General features: G+C 38.7%; 1 protein-coding gene across 1 annotated transcript in view; it reads left to right on the forward strand.

Moving 5' to 3' along the window:
* LOC141562103 (serotransferrin-like) overlaps positions 1-20,745 on the forward strand; it is a 29,900-nt gene that overhangs the window by 1,274 nt on the left and 7,881 nt on the right. Inside the window, exons 2-9 of the mRNA XM_074302112.1 lie at positions 935-1,084; positions 2,436-2,624; positions 3,668-3,812; positions 4,484-4,539; positions 5,335-5,513; positions 9,837-10,005; positions 11,964-12,127; positions 13,231-13,321. Of these exons, the coding sequence (XP_074158213.1) occupies positions 935-1,084; positions 2,436-2,624; positions 3,668-3,812; positions 4,484-4,539; positions 5,335-5,513; positions 9,837-10,005; positions 11,964-12,127; positions 13,231-13,321 (1,143 nt within the window). The remainder of the gene's footprint in view (positions 1-934; positions 1,085-2,435; positions 2,625-3,667; positions 3,813-4,483; positions 4,540-5,334; positions 5,514-9,836; positions 10,006-11,963; positions 12,128-13,230; positions 13,322-20,745) is intronic.

Raw genomic sequence — 20,745 nt, forward strand, 5'->3', positions numbered from 1 at the left:
CTCCTTCCCTTCCCCCCTCCCCCTTTCTTTTGCAGATAAGGAAACCCTAGAGAGATTAAGCAAGATTGTCTGAGGTTGTCCAGGTAATTTAAAGCAAGTTAGGATTTGAACCTGGACCCTTTGGGTTTGGAGGGTACGATAGGTAAATAATTAATAATTCAATGGATGTACAAATGAAAAGAAGGATGTCTGCCCCACTCCTACGTACTTAGCATTATCAATTCTCAAAGGCTTATAAATTTAGGGCAAGAAGGAACCTTAAAGGTTACTTAATCCAGTCCCCTCATGTTATAGGTGAGGAAACAGGCTCAGAGAGGTCCCTACAGTAAATAGAAGTGCCAGGATTTGAATTCAAATTTTGCTTTCGATTCCATATCCAACTATCTTTGTAGATTTCTTAAGAGCAGAGACCAAAAAAATTAATATTTCCTTAGCCATTTTTTTTATCAGGAAGGGCTTCATAAATGCTGTTTGAATGGAAGGCAGGGAAATTACAGGCAGGAAAGGTTAATGAGGGGGATTTTTTCCCCACTTTATGAGAGAGAGAACTTTTGGCATATTTAGCTTCTATTATGTTCCAAGGAAAACAGGAAGGACCTATGGATTTGTGAAATCCCTACTGTGCTAAATACTTTTTATAAAGACTTCACCAGATCCTCTTAACCACCCTGAGAATAGGTGCTGTTAGTATCTCTATTTTACAGTTGAGTAAACTGAGGCTGCAGAGATAAATGATTTGTTCAGGGTCATACTGCTAGTAAGTGTCTAAAGCTAGATTTAAAATCAGGTCTTTGTGACTCAAGACCCAGGATTCACTGAATCCTCTCAGTTATCTTAAGGCAGGGTAAAAGACAATGTAGTTCTGTTAAGGTTTTTCTAGTCCTCAGACTTCCAAACCTACCCATTACATGCGTTCCTACTGTTCCTTACTGAGAGCTAAGGGGCTTCAGTGCTGTTTTCACTCATCTCTTTCAGGATGATGAGGCTGATGCTGTGACTATCGATGGTGGTTTTATCTATGAAGCAGGTCTGTTACCCTACAATCTGAAACCCATTGTTGCTGAAGACTATGGTACCGAAGCAAGTGAGTTCTTGATTTGCATATATTGACTCCCAAGTCAGAACAGGAGTTTTGGACAACCCTTGAGTTGCTGAAGAATCAAACTCTGATGATCCAGAAAGTGAAGTTAGTGTTGTTCTCAAAATGAGAATGAGAGAATATGGTTACTGCTGTGGAATAAAACTTACAGAAATTCTCTAGTTACAGAAAATGGCCTTATAAAAATAGTTCCTCCTTCTCCCTTTCTGCCCCCTCAACTTATTTTCTCTATGTGGTTCTGGCACTGGAGAATTCAAATCCATGTTGTAAGGAGCAGAGAGGGGGAAAAAAAAGGGACATCATTCAGGTCACCAGAACAATAGGAGGATTTTAACTGGGAAGTTGCCTGAGAAGAGACTGCAGAGTTGGGAAATGTAAACTAGGGACTTTTTTTTAGCTACTCATTTGCCTGAATAGGACCACTGGAAAAATTCTCAAAATTTAATGATTTGATGTATGGTATTGCCTGTCGTCGGGGGGAGGGAATAGAGGGAGGGGGGGTAATTTGGAAAAATGAATACAAGGGATAATATTATAAAATATATATATATATATATATATATATAAAATAAAAAAAAATAAAAAAAAAATTTAATGATTTGAAAAGGGAGCTTGATTATTTTCTCCTATCAAAGAAGAGTTTTCCTGACGAAGAAGAGTTTTCTTTTTTAAAAATTTCATTCTTAATTCAGGGAATAAAATATGCATTTCCATAACACAGTATAGGAAAAAAGATGATTGTATTTGAAACTGCAAATTTATTTATGCATAACTTGCTATTCCTTTTTAAATATACAACAAAGCCATCATGTAGATTTCTTTTTTTTCTTCCCTCCTGTACTGCTTCCCAAGATAGCCACCATTACACACAAATAAGTCTGTATGTATATATATATATATATATATATATATATAATTCTACACTTATTTCTAATTATCAGATTTTTTTATGAAGGTAGTATCTTCATATGTCCTTTATAGTTAATTTGGGTATTTATAATAGTCAAAATAACTTATTTTCTTGAAGTTGTTCTTTAAACAATATTGCTATTACTTTATACAATGTTCTCTTTGTTCTGTTCATTTTGCTCTTCAGTACTTTGTGTTTTATATATATGTAAATATACATAGTGTGTATATATGTATGTATAAAAAAATGTGGGTGTGGGTATATGTTTTATAGGCATTTTTAAATTCTTCCTTTACCTGATCAGTCCAAGTCCAGGATCAGATATTTTTTGGGATTTCCCCACCCCTCAAGAGATCATCAGGGAATGCCATCTTCTTGTCTTTGACTCCTAGCTGAGAATCTTCCTGTTTATTTTATGTTGTATAGACCCTCTGTCTCAGTACTTTGCTGTGGCTGTTGTGAAGAAGGGAACTGATTTCCAATTCAAGGACCTCAAAGGCAAGAAGTCCTGTCACACTGGCCTGGGCAGGTCAGCTGGGTGGATCATCCCTGTGGGGACACTTTATGCTCTTGGCCTGTTGCAGTGGGAAGGACCACCAGAACCCATCGAGGATGGTAAGCTGGCAAGTACAGTGAGGATTCTGAATGTAGTGGTGATTAGCTGTATTATTATTATTATATTAAGTCACAACCCCAGTTTCCTACAACAAAAAAAGAAAATTGTGCTCTCTAAAAAGAATATCATCTGAACCTATGATTTTCATTTATTACCAATTTCTTGCCTGAAGTCTGTACCCTTAAATACCCAGACTAGGATAGCAATGTGCTGCCTCTTGTATGCAAAGCACCCTACCATTTGAATGTTCTCCAGAAGCTTCTTCTAATTCAAGAGTCTTATCCTTTTTTGGTGTAATGAAACTCCTCAGCAGTCTGGTAAAACCTAAAAAATAAAATATATAGGATCACAAAGGATCACAAGTTAAAAACACACACACACACACACACACACACGTGTGTGTGTGTGTGTGTGTGTGTGTATATATATATATATATATATATATATATATATATATATATATATATACATATATATGTATTTAAAAAGCCAATTCACAGACACTCATTGAAAAAGTAGTTCCTAGAATTAACTTATTTTTTTCTAGGCTTTGAGACTTTTCCAGGAATTAGAGGGTAGATGTGTATTTATCGTAGGGTATTGGCTCAGAATTGACACCTGAAGAATGGGCCCAGGATTGTATGTTAGGAATGAAAATGGGAAATTAGTGGGGTAGCTAGGTGTTTCAGTGACTTAACTAACTTGTTTGCCTCAGTTTCCTCATCTGTAGAATAAGCTGGAGAAGGAAACGGCAAACTATTCTAGTAGCTTTGCTAAGAAAACCCAAAAAGGGGTCACAAAGAGTAAGATATAACTGAAATTGAATTTAGAAGTAGAGTGTTGACATTGTGAACTCATTCATCCAAAATGAAAAGCAATCACTTCATATCTCTATGTTCCTGCAGATTGCTATTGATATGTCTTCTGGAAAGAAGGCAAGCCTAGAAAGTTTATATCTGGAGACGGACATTGTTTCTGTGTGTCCTCCCACATACCCTTTACACTGCTCACGTGTGCTGTTTCTTTCTCTCTCTCTCTCTAGCTGTGGCCAGGTTCTTCTCAGGCAGCTGCGTTCCCTGTGCATTGCAAAGGAATCCTAAATTGTGTTCTTTGTGTGCCGGAAAAGGCAGTGATAAGTGTGCCTGCTCGGACAGAGAACCTTATTTTGGCTACTCAGGAGCATTCCAGTAAGTTGAACCCTCCCCATAACTCCGGTGAAATGTCAAGCATCTATAAGTCTATGAACAATCCCCCAATCTCTATGGTTTTCTTGGGTCCTAGAAATAGTCACATCTTAACTTCAACCATCCTGACCCTGGTCTTCCAGTAATGGGACAGGACAGCAGGGAGCCTGTTCTTTGTCCCCTTCCTTCCATAGCCACTTCTACTTTTGTTCAAATGAGGTTACTATAGTATTATAGTATAATAGTATTATATAGTATATAGTACTATATATACTTTGCAGAACATATAGCATTATATGCAGAGGCACTGTTATTAGTATTAATATTATCAGTGACAGTTCTTTCAGTTTCTTGCACCTAGTCTGAGCCTAAACCGAAGAAAGACAAAGGGCCTGGCTAAGAAAGCTCTTTAGTATCTAGCAATCTAGCCAAGGGTCCCTGATTATTAGAGAAGGGATGAATTGGATCATTCAAGTTAGAGAAGTTGGTGGAGACTGAGATGGGCACTTAGGTCTGAATCTTAGCTCTAGGACTTCCTACCTTTGTTGCCTTACAAGCCCTTGGTGAAGTAGATACTCTCTGCATATGCTTCTGTCTGTGATGGCTATTGGAAAGCATGGGATAAGCTATTGATGCTGGACTGTGCCCATTCTTGTGATTCTCCTTTTCCCTAGATGTCTGAAGGATGGTGTTGGAGAAGTGAGTTTTGTCAAGCACACAACTGTGTTAGGTAAGTACTAGGGTAGAGAGGCCCAATTCCCCACTATCTCAAGCATTGGACACCTCCGTCTATTTTTTCTGTCTCCTGCCCTCGTGTTTCTTACAATGCTCTTCTGAAGAAAATTTTAAAAGTTAGTTCACAGTGGTGTTATACCATTTACCATCTGCTGGAGTTCCCTGCACAAAGCAATTTATTAATCTTTTCATCGACTTCCCCTCCCACCACCTAATACTCATAGATTGAAGTTACCCACCTTGGTGCCTTGTTAAATTGTAATGTCCCTCAGAGTGAGGACCTTACATGGTAGACAAAAATATAGGACACAAAAGGTGGAATCATTAAGGATCAACAGCCACGAGAGGTGGAAAGGTAGAGATGGATGGAGAAGAATAATGTTAAGATATTCTTTTTAAAAAAGTAAAATATTAATGGATAATTAATTACATTAAGGTACATAATACATTGGCTTCAGGGGGTAGTATTTAAAATTTGCTCTCAGTGGTTCAGTAGATAAAGTGCTGAGTCTAGAGTCAAGAAGATTCATATTCCTGAATTCAAGACAGAGTATTGCCAAGATTCTAGAAGCACAAAAAGTAGTCAGCTTAGCATCATTTTGGCCTAGAATTCTGATTCCACTATAGATTTTAGTCAGAGATTTTTTTTAATCTTTTAGTTTTATTCAAAATATATATCTCATTTAATGCCTGTCGAAGTGTTTTACACACAATAGAAGCTTAATAAATGCTTATTCTCTTTAAGAATGGTCTTTCTAGTCTTATTTGGAATTTTTGCTTTTTCTTGCAGACAACCTTCTCACCGAGGCTGACAAGGAAAATTATGAGCTACTGTGCCCTGATAACACAAGAAGGCCTCTCGATCAGTACAAGGATTGTCACCTGGCCAGGATTGCTGCTCATGCTGTTGTGGCCCGAAGTGTGAATGGCAAGGAGGATCTGATCTGGGAACTTCTCTCCACTGCACAGGTATTGGCCATCCCCATTTTTCTCCTTTTTTAAAATTCAATTTTATTTTCACTTCTAAGTTCTGTCCCTCTGCCCATTCACTCCTCCACTTATTGAGAAGGCAAGAAATACGAAACTCATTACAAATATGAAGTCATATCAAAATAAAAAAAACAAGTTAGACTTGTTCTGGGATTGGGGTGGAACAGAAAAAAGAAAGGAAGAAGAAAAAATATGCTTCAATCTGTATCTGAATATCAGCTTTCTCTCAGAAGTTGGATGACATTTTTTGATTGCATTGCACTGCACTGATTATATTTACTACGTCTTTCACAGTTGATCATCTTTATTCATGTTGCTGTTACTGTGCAGATAGTTCTCTTGCTTCTACTCTCTTCTTTGCATCAGTTCCCATGAATCATCCCAGGGTTTTCTGAAACCATCCTCTTCATTATTTCTTATGGCACAATAATATTCCATCACATTCATAAACTATAACTTTTCTAGTCATTCCTCGATTGATGGTCATCTCCTCAGTTTCCAACTCTGCCACAACAAAGAGAGGTGCCATAAATATTTGTGTACACGTGGATGGACCTTTTTTCTTTGAGCTCTTTAGGATATAGACTTACTAGTGGTGTTGCAGAGTGAAAGGATATGTAGATGATTTGGCCATAAAGGATGATAGCATAAACAAATTAGGAGAGCAAGTGAAAATTTACCTGCTAGATCTCCATAAAATGAGGAATTTCTGATCAAAGAAGAATTAGATAATAGTATCAAAGGAAAAATGGACAACTTTAATTTAAAAAATTAATTTAATTTTGAATTTAAATTTTTAAAATTTTTATTTAAAAATTACAATTAAATCTCTACATTAAATTAAAATGTTTTTGCACAAACAAAACCAACAAAAACAAGATTAAAAGGGAAGTACAAAACTGGGAAAAAATCTTTACAGCCGACGTTTCTGATAAAGATCTCATTTCCAAAATATATTTAAAAATGTGACAAATTTATAGGAATACAAGTCATAACCAAATGATAGTTAAAGAATATGACATAATTTTCAGATGACAAAATTAAAGCTATCTATAGTCATATGAAAAAATGCTCTGACTATTGGTTAGAGAAATGTAAATTAAAAGAACTCTGAGATATCACCTCACTTGTTGGCTACTTTGACAGGAAAAGATAATGATAAATATTGGAAGGAATGTGAGAAAACTGGGACACTAATCATTGCTGGTGGAGTTGAGAAATGATCCAACCATTCTGGAGAGAAATTTGGAACTATGTTCAAAGTCTATAAAACTGTGCATACCTTTTGACCCAGCAGTGCCATTCCTGGGTCTGTATCCCAAGCAAATTTTCAAGGAGGGAAAAGGACCCACATGTGTAAAAGTGTATGTAGCAACTCTTTTTTTGAGGTAGCAAAGCATTGGAAAAGGATAGATGCCCATCAATTGGAGAATAGCTAAACAAGTTGAGGTATATGAAGATAATGGTATATTATTGTTCTATAAAATATGATGAACAAGCTAATTTTAGAAAGGCCTGGAAAGATTTACATGAACTGGTGCTGAACAAAATAAGCAGGAACAGGAATACATTATACACAATAACTACAAGAACAAGGGATGATCCGCTATGAAAAACTTGATTTTTCTCAGTGGTTCACAGATCCAATGCCATTTCAATAAACTTTGTACAGAAAATGTCATCTGTATCTAGAAAAAGAACCAAGGAGACTGAATGTAAATCAACACATGCTATGTTCATTTTTTTTCTGGGTTTTTTTTTTTCAATCTCTCCCATGGTTTTTTTTGTTTGCTCTGATTTTTCTCTCCTAATATGATTCATAAAGTAATGTATATTAAAAATGAATAAATTTACTGGGAAAAAAGATATCCTTTCTTGCAAAAACAAAACAAAACTAAACAAAACAAAAAAAAGGCATGCAGCATTTATTGTGCACAGTTCTGGACTGTTCCAGATTGCTTTTTAGTATGATTAGGGTAGTTTGCAGGTCCCCAAAAGTATAGTGTGCCTCTTTTACCACAGCCCTTTCATCTATTGTCATTTTGCTTTTAACATCAAATTCAGTTTGATGGGATGTGAGGCATTACCTTAGAGTTGTTTAAGTTTCATCCCTTTACTTAATAGTAATTTAGAAAATTTACTTATTAGTGATTTAGAGAATTTTTTCATATCACTATTGATTATTTTTTCCTTCTGCTAAGTTCTTATTATGTTCTAATTTCCTGTTCCTTTTTAAATTTTTTTAAAGATGTTAAAGTGGTTTTCCCTTCCCTTTTTCAGATAATTTTGCAGATAAGAAAACTGAAGTAAACAGGGTTGTTGTGCAGGGTCACATAAATAGTATCAGATACTGGATCTGACCTTGGGAAGATGAATTTTCTTGACTCCATCCCAACCCCTTATGCACTGTGCCACATAGAAGTCATCCTCATTTTACAATTAAATTACTTGCTCAAAGCAACCCAACTACTATGTATCTGAGGCCAGATTGGAACTCTATTCTTTTTGATATCAAGTTTAGTGCGGCTGAATATTTCCTTTGTGATTATTTTGGAAGAAATGATTGAACAGATGATTCTCAGTGTAATCAAGTGTTTACGGTCATGAGAGGTAATTTCTCAAAGGGAAAAGAACTAAGAAGATGCTTCTCATTCAACTGCACTAGGGTATGTAATGTTCTTGAATTGTGAGGGTCCGGTCATCTGCTCAATTATAATCCTTCTCTGGGAGGAGATCGGTAAAATCTTTTCCTCTGAGTGCAGGTTTCTTGGGAGCTCTGAATCTCCTTCACTTCTTGTCCTTTCTCAAATCATTCTGGTCTCCTTTCAGCCTGCCTGACTTCAAAACTCTATCCCAGAGTCGATTCTCTCAGACCCAATACTGCCCTCCTTTTATTCTCCCAGAGAATGGGTGAGTAAGGACTCAACGGGACATGGAGAAATACTTCCATCAATGAACTTGCAACTCTTAGAATTCCTAAGGTATAAATTCCCTTTAAAGGCCCGAAGCAAAGGTCTGAGCCAGAGAGCTGTCAAGTCAACCTGAGTTCTCACCTTGTCACTGTCCAGACGACCTGAGTTCTCACCTGGTAATCCTAAGAAGGGTACATTATGCTTTGGAATACAATTAAATGAAAGTCTTAGAGAAGATAAATGGAGATGGATAAACTGGGAGATTAATAGGGATCTACAAAATAGACAAGATTATGAAATATAGAAGATGGAATCTCTGATTACACAACAAACCTGGTATTGGTAGAGATGGTTAGGATGTTCTGAAAGAGGTAAAATATAAATGGATTACAGCATATAATCAGTTCCTCCAGGGGACTGAAAATCACAGAACAGTAGTATATGGGGGAGATAAATAGCAGTTGAGGAGGCCAGATTAAATTTTATGTAGAGGGGGTGGCACTGGAGCTGAATCTTAAAGGCACCAAGTTATTCAAAGAGGCAGAGATGGAGAGAGAGTGAATTCTATGTAAAGTGGACTTGGTGATAGAAGATCTGTGTTCTGTATTTGCAATAGCAAGACCAGTCTAAACAATAGACTGTGTGAAAAAGAGTAATGTGTAAAATAAAATGGAAAGGTAGGTTGGAAGTATGTGAAAGCCTTTAAGTAACAGAGTTTATATTTTGATTCTGGTGATGATAGAAACTGCTGGAGCTTCTTGAGCAAGGAGAAATAACACTGTCAACACTGGGCTTTAGCAATATCACTTTGCCAACTATGTGAAGGATATGTTGGAGAGAAGAGGAAAAAGAAATAGGGCAGGGAGACCAGTTAGGAAGCTATTGCTATGGTACAGGGGCAAAGCTAGGGACTGAAATAAGGTAGTGGTAGTGGGGTCTAAATGGAGACGAAAGAAGAGCATGCATATAGGAAAGGTTGTGAAGCTCACAAAATTACGCATAGATTGTAAAAGTTGGGGAACGAGGAAAGTAAGGAGTTAAAGAAAACTCCAAAATTGTGAACCTGAGTAAATGGAAGGATGGTGAAGGCCTGGACTAAAATAGAAACATTTAGTAGAAAAATGTGAGTATGGGACAAGATCATGAGATCTGTTTTGGGTGTTTGTAGAACTTTCTAATAGGTGGTTGGTGAGGAAAGAAACAGATTGGAGCTTGAGAGGGATTAGGACAGGATAAAGGGATTGGTGAAGCACAGAGATGGTAATTAAAAGTATGGAAACAGGTTAGATTACTGAACTCATGAAGGAATATGGCAAAAAGGGCCACACACCGAGTTACCTCTTCCCTTGTTAGCAATTTTCATTCATGGTTTTCTTTTTCCCTTGAATAGGAACATTTTGGCAAGGGCAAATCAGAGAAATTCAATCTATTTGCTTCCCAACATGGAAAAGACTTGCTATTTAAGGACACTGCTAATAGACTTCTGAGAGTACCTCCAAAAATGGACTATGAATTGTACCTAGGATACAAATTCATCCAGGCCATCAAGCCTATGAAAGGTAAGCAGACTCTGGTCCATTTCAGAGATGGGGAGTGGGGGCCCAAGCAGTAAATTATTAGCATATGGGTCCATGATTCTAACTCAGTTGCAGTCATTGTAAGACATTATAATGCTTCCAGGCATCCGATCCTTCTTCAAAATCTTTGGCAAGATGGAGAAACTGAAATTCGGAGGAGTTAAATTGCTTTCTTGTACTAGTCTCCTGTAGATTGTTAGGCCAGATGGTTCTATTTGCCATCTGAGCCAATGAGCTTTATAGAGTTAGTTCTAATGAAGGACAGGGGGCAAACATTTCAAGAACTACATACAGAAGCTCTACATTATATTCAGTATTATTTCTAAAGTTTTCAGAATGCCTCTCTCCAATCATATCTATGATCCTCAGTGCAGCAACTCAGAAAATCTTCCTACCCGTCATAGTTTCTAGCTGATATCACTAGGGAAGTACAGAATCAGGGACTGTCAGGGATAGAAGAGACCTTCGTAGTCATATATTTGAATCACATATTTGAAAGATCTCAATCATATAAATGTCATAAGTTTGAGAATCTTAATCATAGTCAGGGAATTTCAAGGATATAAAAGGCCTTAGAGATCATATATTTGTTTCCCTCATTTTAAAGACATGAAAAACAGAGGCCATCAAAGGAAAATGACACTCTAAAATCCTGTAGGGAAGTCCTTGAAAGGCCAGGTCAAATCAGTTAATTAGTAATTATTTAGGGGGCAGCTAGGTGGAGGAGTGGATAGAGTGGCAGTCCTGAAGTCAGGGGAACCTGAGTTCAAATATGGCCTGGACACTTAACACTCCCTAGCTATGTGACCCTGGGCAAGTCATTTAACCCCAGTTGCCTCAGGCAAAAAAGGAAAAGAAAATATCAAAAAAGAAAAAAATTATTGAGAAAGTAAACTTCTGGAATATTTTACTTTTGTTTTTTAAATATCCATAATCGCTAGCACAATGCCTGGTTGATATCACTAGGGAAGTACAGAATCAAGGAATGTCAGGGGAAGAGACCCTAGAAATCATATATTTGAATCAAACATTTGAAAGATCTTATACTTATTTATTCATATTTATATTTATATATATTATATATATGTATATATACATATAATACATTTGAGAATCCGATTATATATCAAAGAATTTCAGGGATAGGAGGAATCAGGAGGAATCTTGGAAATCTTATATGTATATATGAATGTATCTGATATACACAGTTAATACTTATTAATTACACTTAAGGAAAGTACATCCGAGCTATAGGGAGAGTGGAAATGGAAATGAAAAATGGTCTGTTCTAGGGTTGAAGCATCTAGGTTAAAAACAGTGCTTGCTACCTGCAGAACCTTAGGCCAAGTCGTGTAAACTTTCTCTGCTTCCATTTATTCCTCTATAAAATGAAGGGGTTGGAGTAGATGGCCTCTGAGAGCTCTTTCAGGTCTAGATCTGTGATTCAGTGTTGTTTCTTATATTCTGATTCTCTTATTAACTAACTGTAAGAGTTCTTACAATTGTACATCTCAAGCAATTCTTCTCTGAAAACTGGCTCCATATCAATCAGTTACTGTTGCCGTGCTGATTATTTAGACACAGGGAGCAAGTTTGATTTCAAGAATTGTACCTGTTTGTGCTTTTCCTCCCAAGTTAGAAAATCTCTACTCTTTCATCCAATTAGGTGACTCAATGTTGTATTGTTTCCTTCTGATTAATTGCCTTTATTTAAATAATTGTTTTTAATGTATAAATGTCTAACTACCCTTGCTTTCAGGGCCCAGACCTAAGTTGAGGACGCTGGTCTTTGTTTGTATGTACTTTGTAATGTATTACCATACATAATAAACTCAAAAGATCAAATCTTCAGAAAGCCATTTCTTCTTTCACTGGTCATAGCTCAGGCTTTTGCATAGTGCATTTTAAAGATAGATTAATGGTTTAAACTTCTTTTCCAGGTCATGACCTAGACAAGATTCATCCCTCAGGGGACAAGAAGGTGACGTGGTGCACAGTAAATGATGATGAAAAGAAAAAATGTGATGAATGGAGTGTGTTCAGTAGAGGAGTCATTGAATGTGCAGTAGGAGAAAACTCTGAAGATTGCATTGTCAAGATAATGGTAGGTGCTCCCATTTTGGTACAGCATCAGTGTTTTGGGGCTCTTTAACCCAGGAGAATCAGAATCCTGTTTAATAGTTCCATCAATTGTGTGACTGAAAACATTGTTGGCTCACTGGAACTTAGTTTCCTTGCTTGGAAAATGGAAAGTTTGGTATAGGTCATATTGAAAGTAACATCTAATTCTAAACTCTTTTAATTCAAAGTAGGAATTTCCTTCCACAGAAGGAAGATGATAAAAAATGATAATAATCACAGTATTTCTTCTGTATCTGAGCTACTCTGTTAGGGAATTACATTAAAGACCAACTTCCCATGAGCAAAGTGTATGGCTGTCCTTATTTAGACAGTCCATTTTGTGCCACTCAACTTGAGTCCCTTCCTGCATGACCAGGAACTCAGTATAGTCACAGACTAATATGTGAATGCTTTTGGGTGCTCCTGGGAATCTGTGCTTGAGAAAAAAGCCTGGGTCTCCTTAGACATCCCTAGTGTGTTATTAGCGTGGTGATAAGGACAGAGATGAGTCAAAGAATTTGTACTTTGTAGATAACATCAGGAAAATTTATACCCTGCCTCAATGAAATTATGTTTTTTTCATTGTTATGTGCACATAAAGACGTGTTATTGCCCACTACAGAATTGTACCCTTCTCTGTGTACCTTCACTTAGTATAGAAGAAATCCCCCCCCCCTTTCCCATGTTAGAGAGAGTGGGATTTTCCTGCAGTAAAAGCTTTGTACTTATAAAATGTAATATTTTGAAACCATGTGTTTTATGTCTCCTGTATTGGATCCTAGACTGTCGAGTTTCTTCCTTTTTTATAAAATGAGGGGGTTGAATTAGAATACCTTGGAAATCACTTCCAGCTCTAAGTTTATGATGCCAGAAGCCTTAGAAATAACTTTAAAAGTTGTGGTCTGCTATATGAGGTTGATATTCAAGGTAATTTTCTCATATGAAACTCTACCTAAGTTCCTACACTTCCCATCCTTCTCCCTAGTCAATCACCCTGTCACTAAGTGTATATGATGGCAGGCGTGATGAAGGGCTCCTAGGCTCCGTGAAACAATGTTTTTGTAATGATTTACTTTGCCTCCACAGAAAGGGGAAGCTGATGCCATGAGTACTGATGGAGGATATGTTTACATTGCTGGCAAGTGTGGTTTGGTGCCTGTCCTAGCAGAAAGCTACAGTAAGTAGGGGGAATATTTCTCCTTTAGCTTGACTCTCTCTAGGCTCTGAACAAAAGATTTTATGCAGAGCTCTCACTAGGGCAGCAGAAGAAAGGTGGGAAATAGCAAAGGGATAAATTAGACTCACTAATAATCATTTAAACATTTAAAGCCCTGAGATAGTTGATAGAGCTCAGGTTAGCTCCTTCTCTTTTTTTTTCCTTTGCAATGTATGATATATATATATGTATACATATATATATCATACATAGCAAAGGTCAAATACTATATAAAAATATATAACAAAGGTTCATATGCTATATCTTGTTTCTGGTATGCAAAGGTTCTAATAAACCCTGAAGTGATCAAAAAGCACAAAGAAAAAGAAAACACTCTAAGGGTGGGATCAAAATGGAAGCAAAGTTAGCTGAATAGGAATGAATTTTCATTTTTCATGTTATTCTAAACTGTGGAGAATCAAAGATTCTCCTGAATAGAATGGAATGGATTCTCCTTAATGGAATGGAATGGAATGACATTGTAGTGGTATAAGCACTCATGCTTAAGAAAACCTGATATTTAGAGAATGCAGATGGAAGATTCATTCCTTTGGCTTCTTTATTTTTTCAGCACCTAAGGATGGACAGAGTCATGGGAAGGACTGTGTGAATAAACCTGCTCAGGGTGAGTCTGAATTGGTAAACCCAGCGATGGAAGGGTTAGCCAGGTGGCACAGGATAGATCACTGGGTCCATCTTCCTGAGTTCAAGTCCAGCCAGACAACTTAATCGTTGTGTTACCCTGGGCATGTCACTTCACTCTGATTACCTCAGTTTCTCCATCTGTAAAATAAACTGGAGAAGGAAACTCAAGCTACTCTAGTGTCCCTGCCAAGAAAACCCCAAATGGGGTCACAAAGAGTCAGATATTACTGATAAATGACTGAATGCAAATAGTTAATGGGAGAGATTTCCTTAGGAAATAATAGGATTCTCTTTAATTGAAAGTCTTTTGAGAATAGTCTGGATGACTACTTGCTGAGTTTGTTGTAGTATGGATAACTTTCTGGTCATGAGAAATTAAGTAAAAGACTGAGCTTCTTCCAATGCTCTGGTTCCTATAAGTCTGAGGACATTTATATATCTGTTTTCCCCAAGGCATGAAGTAAGTTTGGTCTAGTGGCATCAAATGGCCCTTTCTGGAATGGCTCATAATGCTAACTATTGCTTTTTTGTGTCTGTTATTTTCAAGGTTATTAGGCTGTGGCTGTTGTTAGGTCAGGTACTGATCTCTCATGGAATTCACTGAAACACAAGAAATCCTGCCACACAGCAGTTGGCAGAAGTGCTGGTTGGAACATTCCCATGGGTCTGATATACAACCAAACCCATTCCTGTAAAAACAAACTGACAAGAGAAACAATTGGTCTGTTTTGGGGGGGATGGGGCTGGATGGTATTAATGGGCTTCCTCTACAGACTGGGGGTAGGGCAGCAGAGAGCCACTAACAGAACAGCAATGACTGTACTGAGTCTGTGCTCTGAGGCTCTGAGAACGCACCAAGTCAGTCCAGGTGGGGGTTGGGGGTGGCCGGGCTCTGAGAGAAGCTGGCTTTCTGGGGTTTCAATCTTCACCTCTGGTGTTTACACCCTCTCCGCTGCTCCAGGCTTGCTGCCAAGACGGAGCATCCACACTGGGGCAAAAGTCTTTTCTCAGAAACGGCAGAGATCACACCCCTCCCCCTCCGGTCTGAGCTGTGTGAGCTGCCTGTCTCGCTCTGGCTGCCTGTCCTCAGTCTGCGCCCAGTCTGACTGACCCTCCCCCGAGCAAACACAGACCTTTTCTGGCGACTTTCAAGGATGTCTCCTCTTGGTGATTTGTGGATTTCTTTCTGGGTCAAGCATTAAGTCAGAGGCTTGTCATGAAGTAAGTTCTGAGAGAAAACGAGGAGCTCAAGCAGCTGTCTGCCTCCACGCCGCCATCTTGGCCGGAAGTCCCATTTTATTATTTCTTATGGATGTGAATATTCCATCACTTTCAGATCCTATAATTTGTTTAACCATTACCCAACAGAAGGAAAGACTTTTTTCAATTTTAATCCACCAAGAAGATAAGAGCCTCTAGAGCTACTATGGTATGTTAGTATATATAGATCCTTTGGAAGTTTCATTTTATTCTTTATCTACTAAGAGTAGTAGACTCTTTGGGTCAAAGGACAAGAACATTTTAGTAATTTTCTTTGAAGAATGGAACAAATTCACAGCTCCATCAACAATAAATCAGTGTGCTCATTTCCCCATCACTCCTCCAATATTGTCTATTCTGATCTTTGGATATTTTTACCAATTTCCTGCATTAGAAGTGAAGCCTCAGAAGTATTTTGTTTGCTTTTATTTGTTTTAAGTTCTCTGCAAATTGATTTAGAGAAATCTGAAGTAGTTAAAAATGGTTTGCAATTCTTCTGAGGAATATCTGTTCAGGTTCTTTGACTACTTATTCAATGGGCAATGGGTTTTGGTTTTATATATGTATATTAGTTCCCTCTAAATATTGGATATCAGAGCCATGTCAGTGATATTAAATGCAAAGATTACTTTTTTTCATCCCATTGACCTCTTCCCTTATCCTAGTTATACTGATTGTGTTTAGGCAAAAGATTTTCAAAGTTACTTAACAGGAAATACCCGTTTTATCTTTTGTGATCGCCTCTATCCTTAGTTCAGAATTCTTCTTTTGACTAATACTGTGGATGGTATTAAGTATATTGTTGTTACTAACATTATATACTTTGGCCCATTATGAACAATTGGATAACATGAAGGTGTCTACAGAGACAAGGAAACAAAACTATTAATAAACAAAAATATGAAACAAAGTTCAAATCTAGTTTTGGTATCAAATCCCAAATAGAGAAGTCATGTAAATATGGAAATGGCTGTCTCCAATTTGTTTTTGCTTTTAGTCATCCTGATGCTCTGCAGGTATTGTTTCCACATTTTAAAATATAGTTCCATAGCTAATTTTATGAATGATTAAGAGGTAAAGGAGAACATTTAAAGGTAAAACTCCAAATCTGAAAGCCAAAATGTGATGAATGGAAATATTTTCACCTTCCTTCTCAATTTTCTCTCCCACCTCACCCTCCTTTACCCCCATAGTGGCTTACATCAGATGAGGAAGTGGAAATTTCTGTGAGTCATCTCACAAAGAGGCTTTTGAATTAAAATCTTTCCAAATTTTTAAACACTTGTTGATGAGAAGCAATTCCACTGTTCTTATTAAATGGTTCATAATGCTGTTAGATTTATTTGGGGGAAAGTGCTCTGATAATAGAAATTTAAATGTTTTTACTACTTCATTTTACTTGGTATCATCAGTAGTATCTTGAATAAATTATGATTGACCAAAATGGATTATGGTGACTAAAGCATTGACTTCTTTTTGTTCCATAATTAATCACTAATCACTGGTTCCTGGGTCAATGGATTTGGGTTGGAATCTTGCTTTTGTTTGCTCAAAGTTCCTGGACCTCAGTTTTGTTATTTGGAAAATGAGGAGATTAGACTCAAAGTCCTCCAAGGGCCCTTCCAGCTTTAAAGTCCACACTTCTATAATAGAAAATTGTTTGATTCTGGAAAAGATTCTCTTCAAGAAAGAGAATCTTAATACTCACTTGCTTTTCATCTTTTGTAGATGCCTGGCTGAGAATAAAGGAGATGTTGCTTTTGTGAAACACAGCACCGTCTTGGATAATGTAGATGGTATGTGATTCCCTCTAGGTTTCAGTGAACTATGACATCAGGACCAAGGGTGGCACATGGATCTTTATAGCAATCTTGCACAATTCAGTCCAACAAAGAGAAACTGAGTACATATGGTTATGCAGAATGCTAGAGGCCAGGAGAAGCTGTAGGTTATAGTAAAAAAGCACCACATTTAGAGTTGAATCTGAGTTCAAAGATTAGTCTTATTTATGTGACTTTTGACCAATCACCCCTCCTCTCAAAGTCTTAGTTTCTTCAATTAGAAAGTGAAAGAATTGGACACTACTTGCTTTCTTGGGTTTCTTTGAACTCTGATAACTATGTAGAAAACATAGCTAAGATTCAGGCCCAGACTCTTGGAGTTTATGAGAGCTTAATTTGAGACGTATAAAAATTGTGACAGAGATTGTGCATAATCAGTAGCATCACCTTACACTTTTAATAACTGACACTACCTCTATTACTCTAAGAAGCAGTGTTAATCAATCAATAGATATCCATTAAATGCCTACTATGTGTCAGGCATTGTGCCAAATCCTAGACAAAGAAAAAAGATAATCCTTGCCCTTAGGGAGGCCTCCAGTTTAATGCAGGAGGCAATGTGCAAGCAATTATATACAAACAAGCTATTTGCAGAAAAATTGGAAATAATTAACAGAGGGAAGGCACTAGACTTTTTGGAGGGTGGATCTTTGTAGAAGATGGAATTTTGGAGCTAATCCAATTCCAATTGACTAATGATGGACAGAACCAGCTACATCCAGAAAAGGAACACTGGGAAATGAATGTAAACTGTTATTTTTACCTTCTGAATCCAATTCTTCCTGTGCAACAAAAAATTCGGTTCTACACACATATATTGTATCTAAATTATACTGTAATATATTTAACATATATAAGACTGCTTGCCATCTGGGGTAGGGGGTTGGGGGAGGAAGGGAAAAAATCTGAATAGAAGTAAGTGCAAGGGATAATGTTGTAAAAAATTACCCATGCATATGTACTGTCAAAAAATGTTATAATTATAAAATAAAATAAAAAATTTAAAAAAAAAAAAAAAAAAAAAAGAAGATGGAATTTTATTTAGGACTTGAAGAAAGCCTGGAAGTAGAGATTAGCAGAGAGAGTATTCTAGGTACTGGAGACATGCAGTGAAAATGCCCAAAGATGGGATATGTAGTGTCTCCTCTATGGAGCAGCAAGGAGAAAGTGTGACAGAGATGTTGAATATAAAAAGAAAAAATTGAGGAGGGTGATACAGAGGTAACGCTTATTAAAGACTTTGAATGACACAGTATTTTTATCTTTGGTCCTGGAGGTGATAAAGAAGCACTTAAATTTATTGAATGTGTGTGTGTGTGTGTGTGTGTGTGTGTGTGTGTGTGTGTGTATGTGTGTGTGTGCCTGCCAGCCCGACCCCACTAAGAGGGGAAGGAACGGCAGAGCCCGTTTCTGTCTGATTGTCTCCATGGGGGAAGATTGGGACCGGAAGTGGCTCCATCCGTCCCCTCCTGGAAGGACAGCCAGGCTGGGGAATACCGCTATCAGGACACAGAACGAGTCTGGCCTTCTGAGGAGAGGGGCAGAATAAGCCCACCTGGTCAGGCCATCCCTGCAGGCAAACCATGAACCTTCAGGGGCTTGATACCTAACTGCAACATCTGATGAGGAAGCTGAAATATTAATCAAAGACCTGGGGTTACAGAACTGGAGGAGAGGGTCAGAAAGACTCATGGAAGCAGCCACCAAGCAGGTTCCTGTACCTTGGAGACTCCCAAGAGTGATTTTAGGCTGCTCCCAGGTACAGTCAGACTGAGAAGTGGTTCCAGGAACGGAGTCTGTCAGGGCAATCCCCACAAAATAAGGGGGTTCAGAGTTAAAGCAGAGCCAGCAATCATGGCCCAGCTGGGGATTTGTGGAGTTCAAAAGGAGTGCACTATGGGCAACAAATCAAGCATAGAGTGAGAACCAAGGATTCAGGGGGTCTGTCAACCGGGACTAAGGGGTCAGGAATAATAGGACTTTGGGTCAGAGCAGGGGTCTGTGGAGCTAAGGATGGTGGAGGCAGAAAAGGATCAGCCAGGACTGGTGTCCTAGGTGGGACTAGTAAAGCAGTCAGAGGTCCCACGGGCTTAGATGGGGGCGGATCTTTACGCTGAACTAGGAGGTAGTGGCTGAATTCGAACGTGCTTCCTGCTCGGGAACAAAGGGTAAGAGTTCGGGACTGTTCCCACTTCTGGTGGGACGGTTCCTGGATCATTAGGATAATGCGGGGGGGGGGGGGGGGGTTCCATTGTGGTCTGGGTCTGCTGGTCAAAGGTTTGGATGGTCATCCTAAAGGAGTCATCTCCTGGGAGTGAGCACCACCCAACACCAGGGCGAAGTCGGAGCGGGGGTCTGTAGGAACCTTGAAGTAGAAGCAGGGAGCCAGGGAGGGATCTACTGTCATCGAGGGTTCTGAGCCTGAGTAGTAGGTGCAGAAAAGGAGGGACCTCCTGCAAGGTCTCTAACGGTCATTGTCCATCTGGGCTTTGGGCGTGAGGGTTTCCCAGAGCTTTGGAAAACAAAGGAAGGAGGAAGAGAATTAAGAAAAATCCCATAATAGCACTTCCAGACTAGAAACGGAGAAAGGGGAAAGGAGCCCTTAGGGGGGATATACAGACAATTTAGGCACTCACAAAATAACAGAGTAAATACAAGGATTAATCTTCCCAGGGTTTCCCACCCAGAGTCTTTGGGGGAAATCAAGCACCGGAGGAACGGATCAGTCTCAGTTTCAGGGGGTCGTCACCAATCTCTGTTTTCCACTCTGTGGTGACCGCGGGTTTCACTGGGCTGTGGTGAATCCAGGCGGGGACTGATTCAACTTTAACAGCTGTGGGCGTGGTGAGAATCACAGGATAAGTTCCTTTCCACCTGGGTTTCAGGCGGGAGGTAGAAAATGTCTTTATCAGGACTGCATCACCAGGCTGGAACGGATGCGCTTGTTCAGAGAAGGGAACTGGAAGGGCTTCTCATACGAGGTGTGAAACCTGTGTGAGGCCTGTGGAAACTTGATAAGGGAGGAGTTAGAAACTTCAGCCATTATATGTTCCCTGGCCACGGGTAAAATCGGAGGTGGCCTCCCAAACAGAATTTCAAACGGAGTTAAACCCATTCTGTTGGGAGTGCATCTACTCCTCAGTAGTGCAAATGGCAGGAGCGGGACCCAAGAGCTCTGAGTCTCTAAGTCGAGCTTTGTAAGGTATTCTTTTAGTGTTTTATTCATTCTCTCTACCTGTCCAGAGCTCTGAGGTCGGTAAGCACAGTGGGGCTTCCAATCGATGCCCAGGGCCTTGCTTATGCCTTGTGATATTTTGGCAACAAAGGCAGGCCCGTTATCAGACCCTATGGCCACTGGAAGACCAAAGCGGGGCAGTAACTCATTTAGTATCTTTTTGACCACTGTGAGAGCTGTTTCATTTCGGGTGGGGAAGGCTTCTGTCCAACCTGAAAAACTAGCAGGTATTTGTACCCAGCTGTTGATGGCTGTACCTCAGTATAATCTACTTCCCATCTTTCCCCAGGGATGTGTCCCTTAAGCCTGATTCCCACATGGGCTACCTTAATTCTTTGCATATTTACTCTAGCTCAAGTGTTACACCTATGAATGTAACTTCTGATCAATTGGCTAACATCCTT

Source organism: Sminthopsis crassicaudata, chromosome 3, assembly GCF_048593235.1.
Source record: "Sminthopsis crassicaudata isolate SCR6 chromosome 3, ASM4859323v1, whole genome shotgun sequence".
In the NCBI taxonomy this organism is placed as follows: domain Eukaryota; kingdom Metazoa; phylum Chordata; class Mammalia; order Dasyuromorphia; family Dasyuridae; genus Sminthopsis; species Sminthopsis crassicaudata.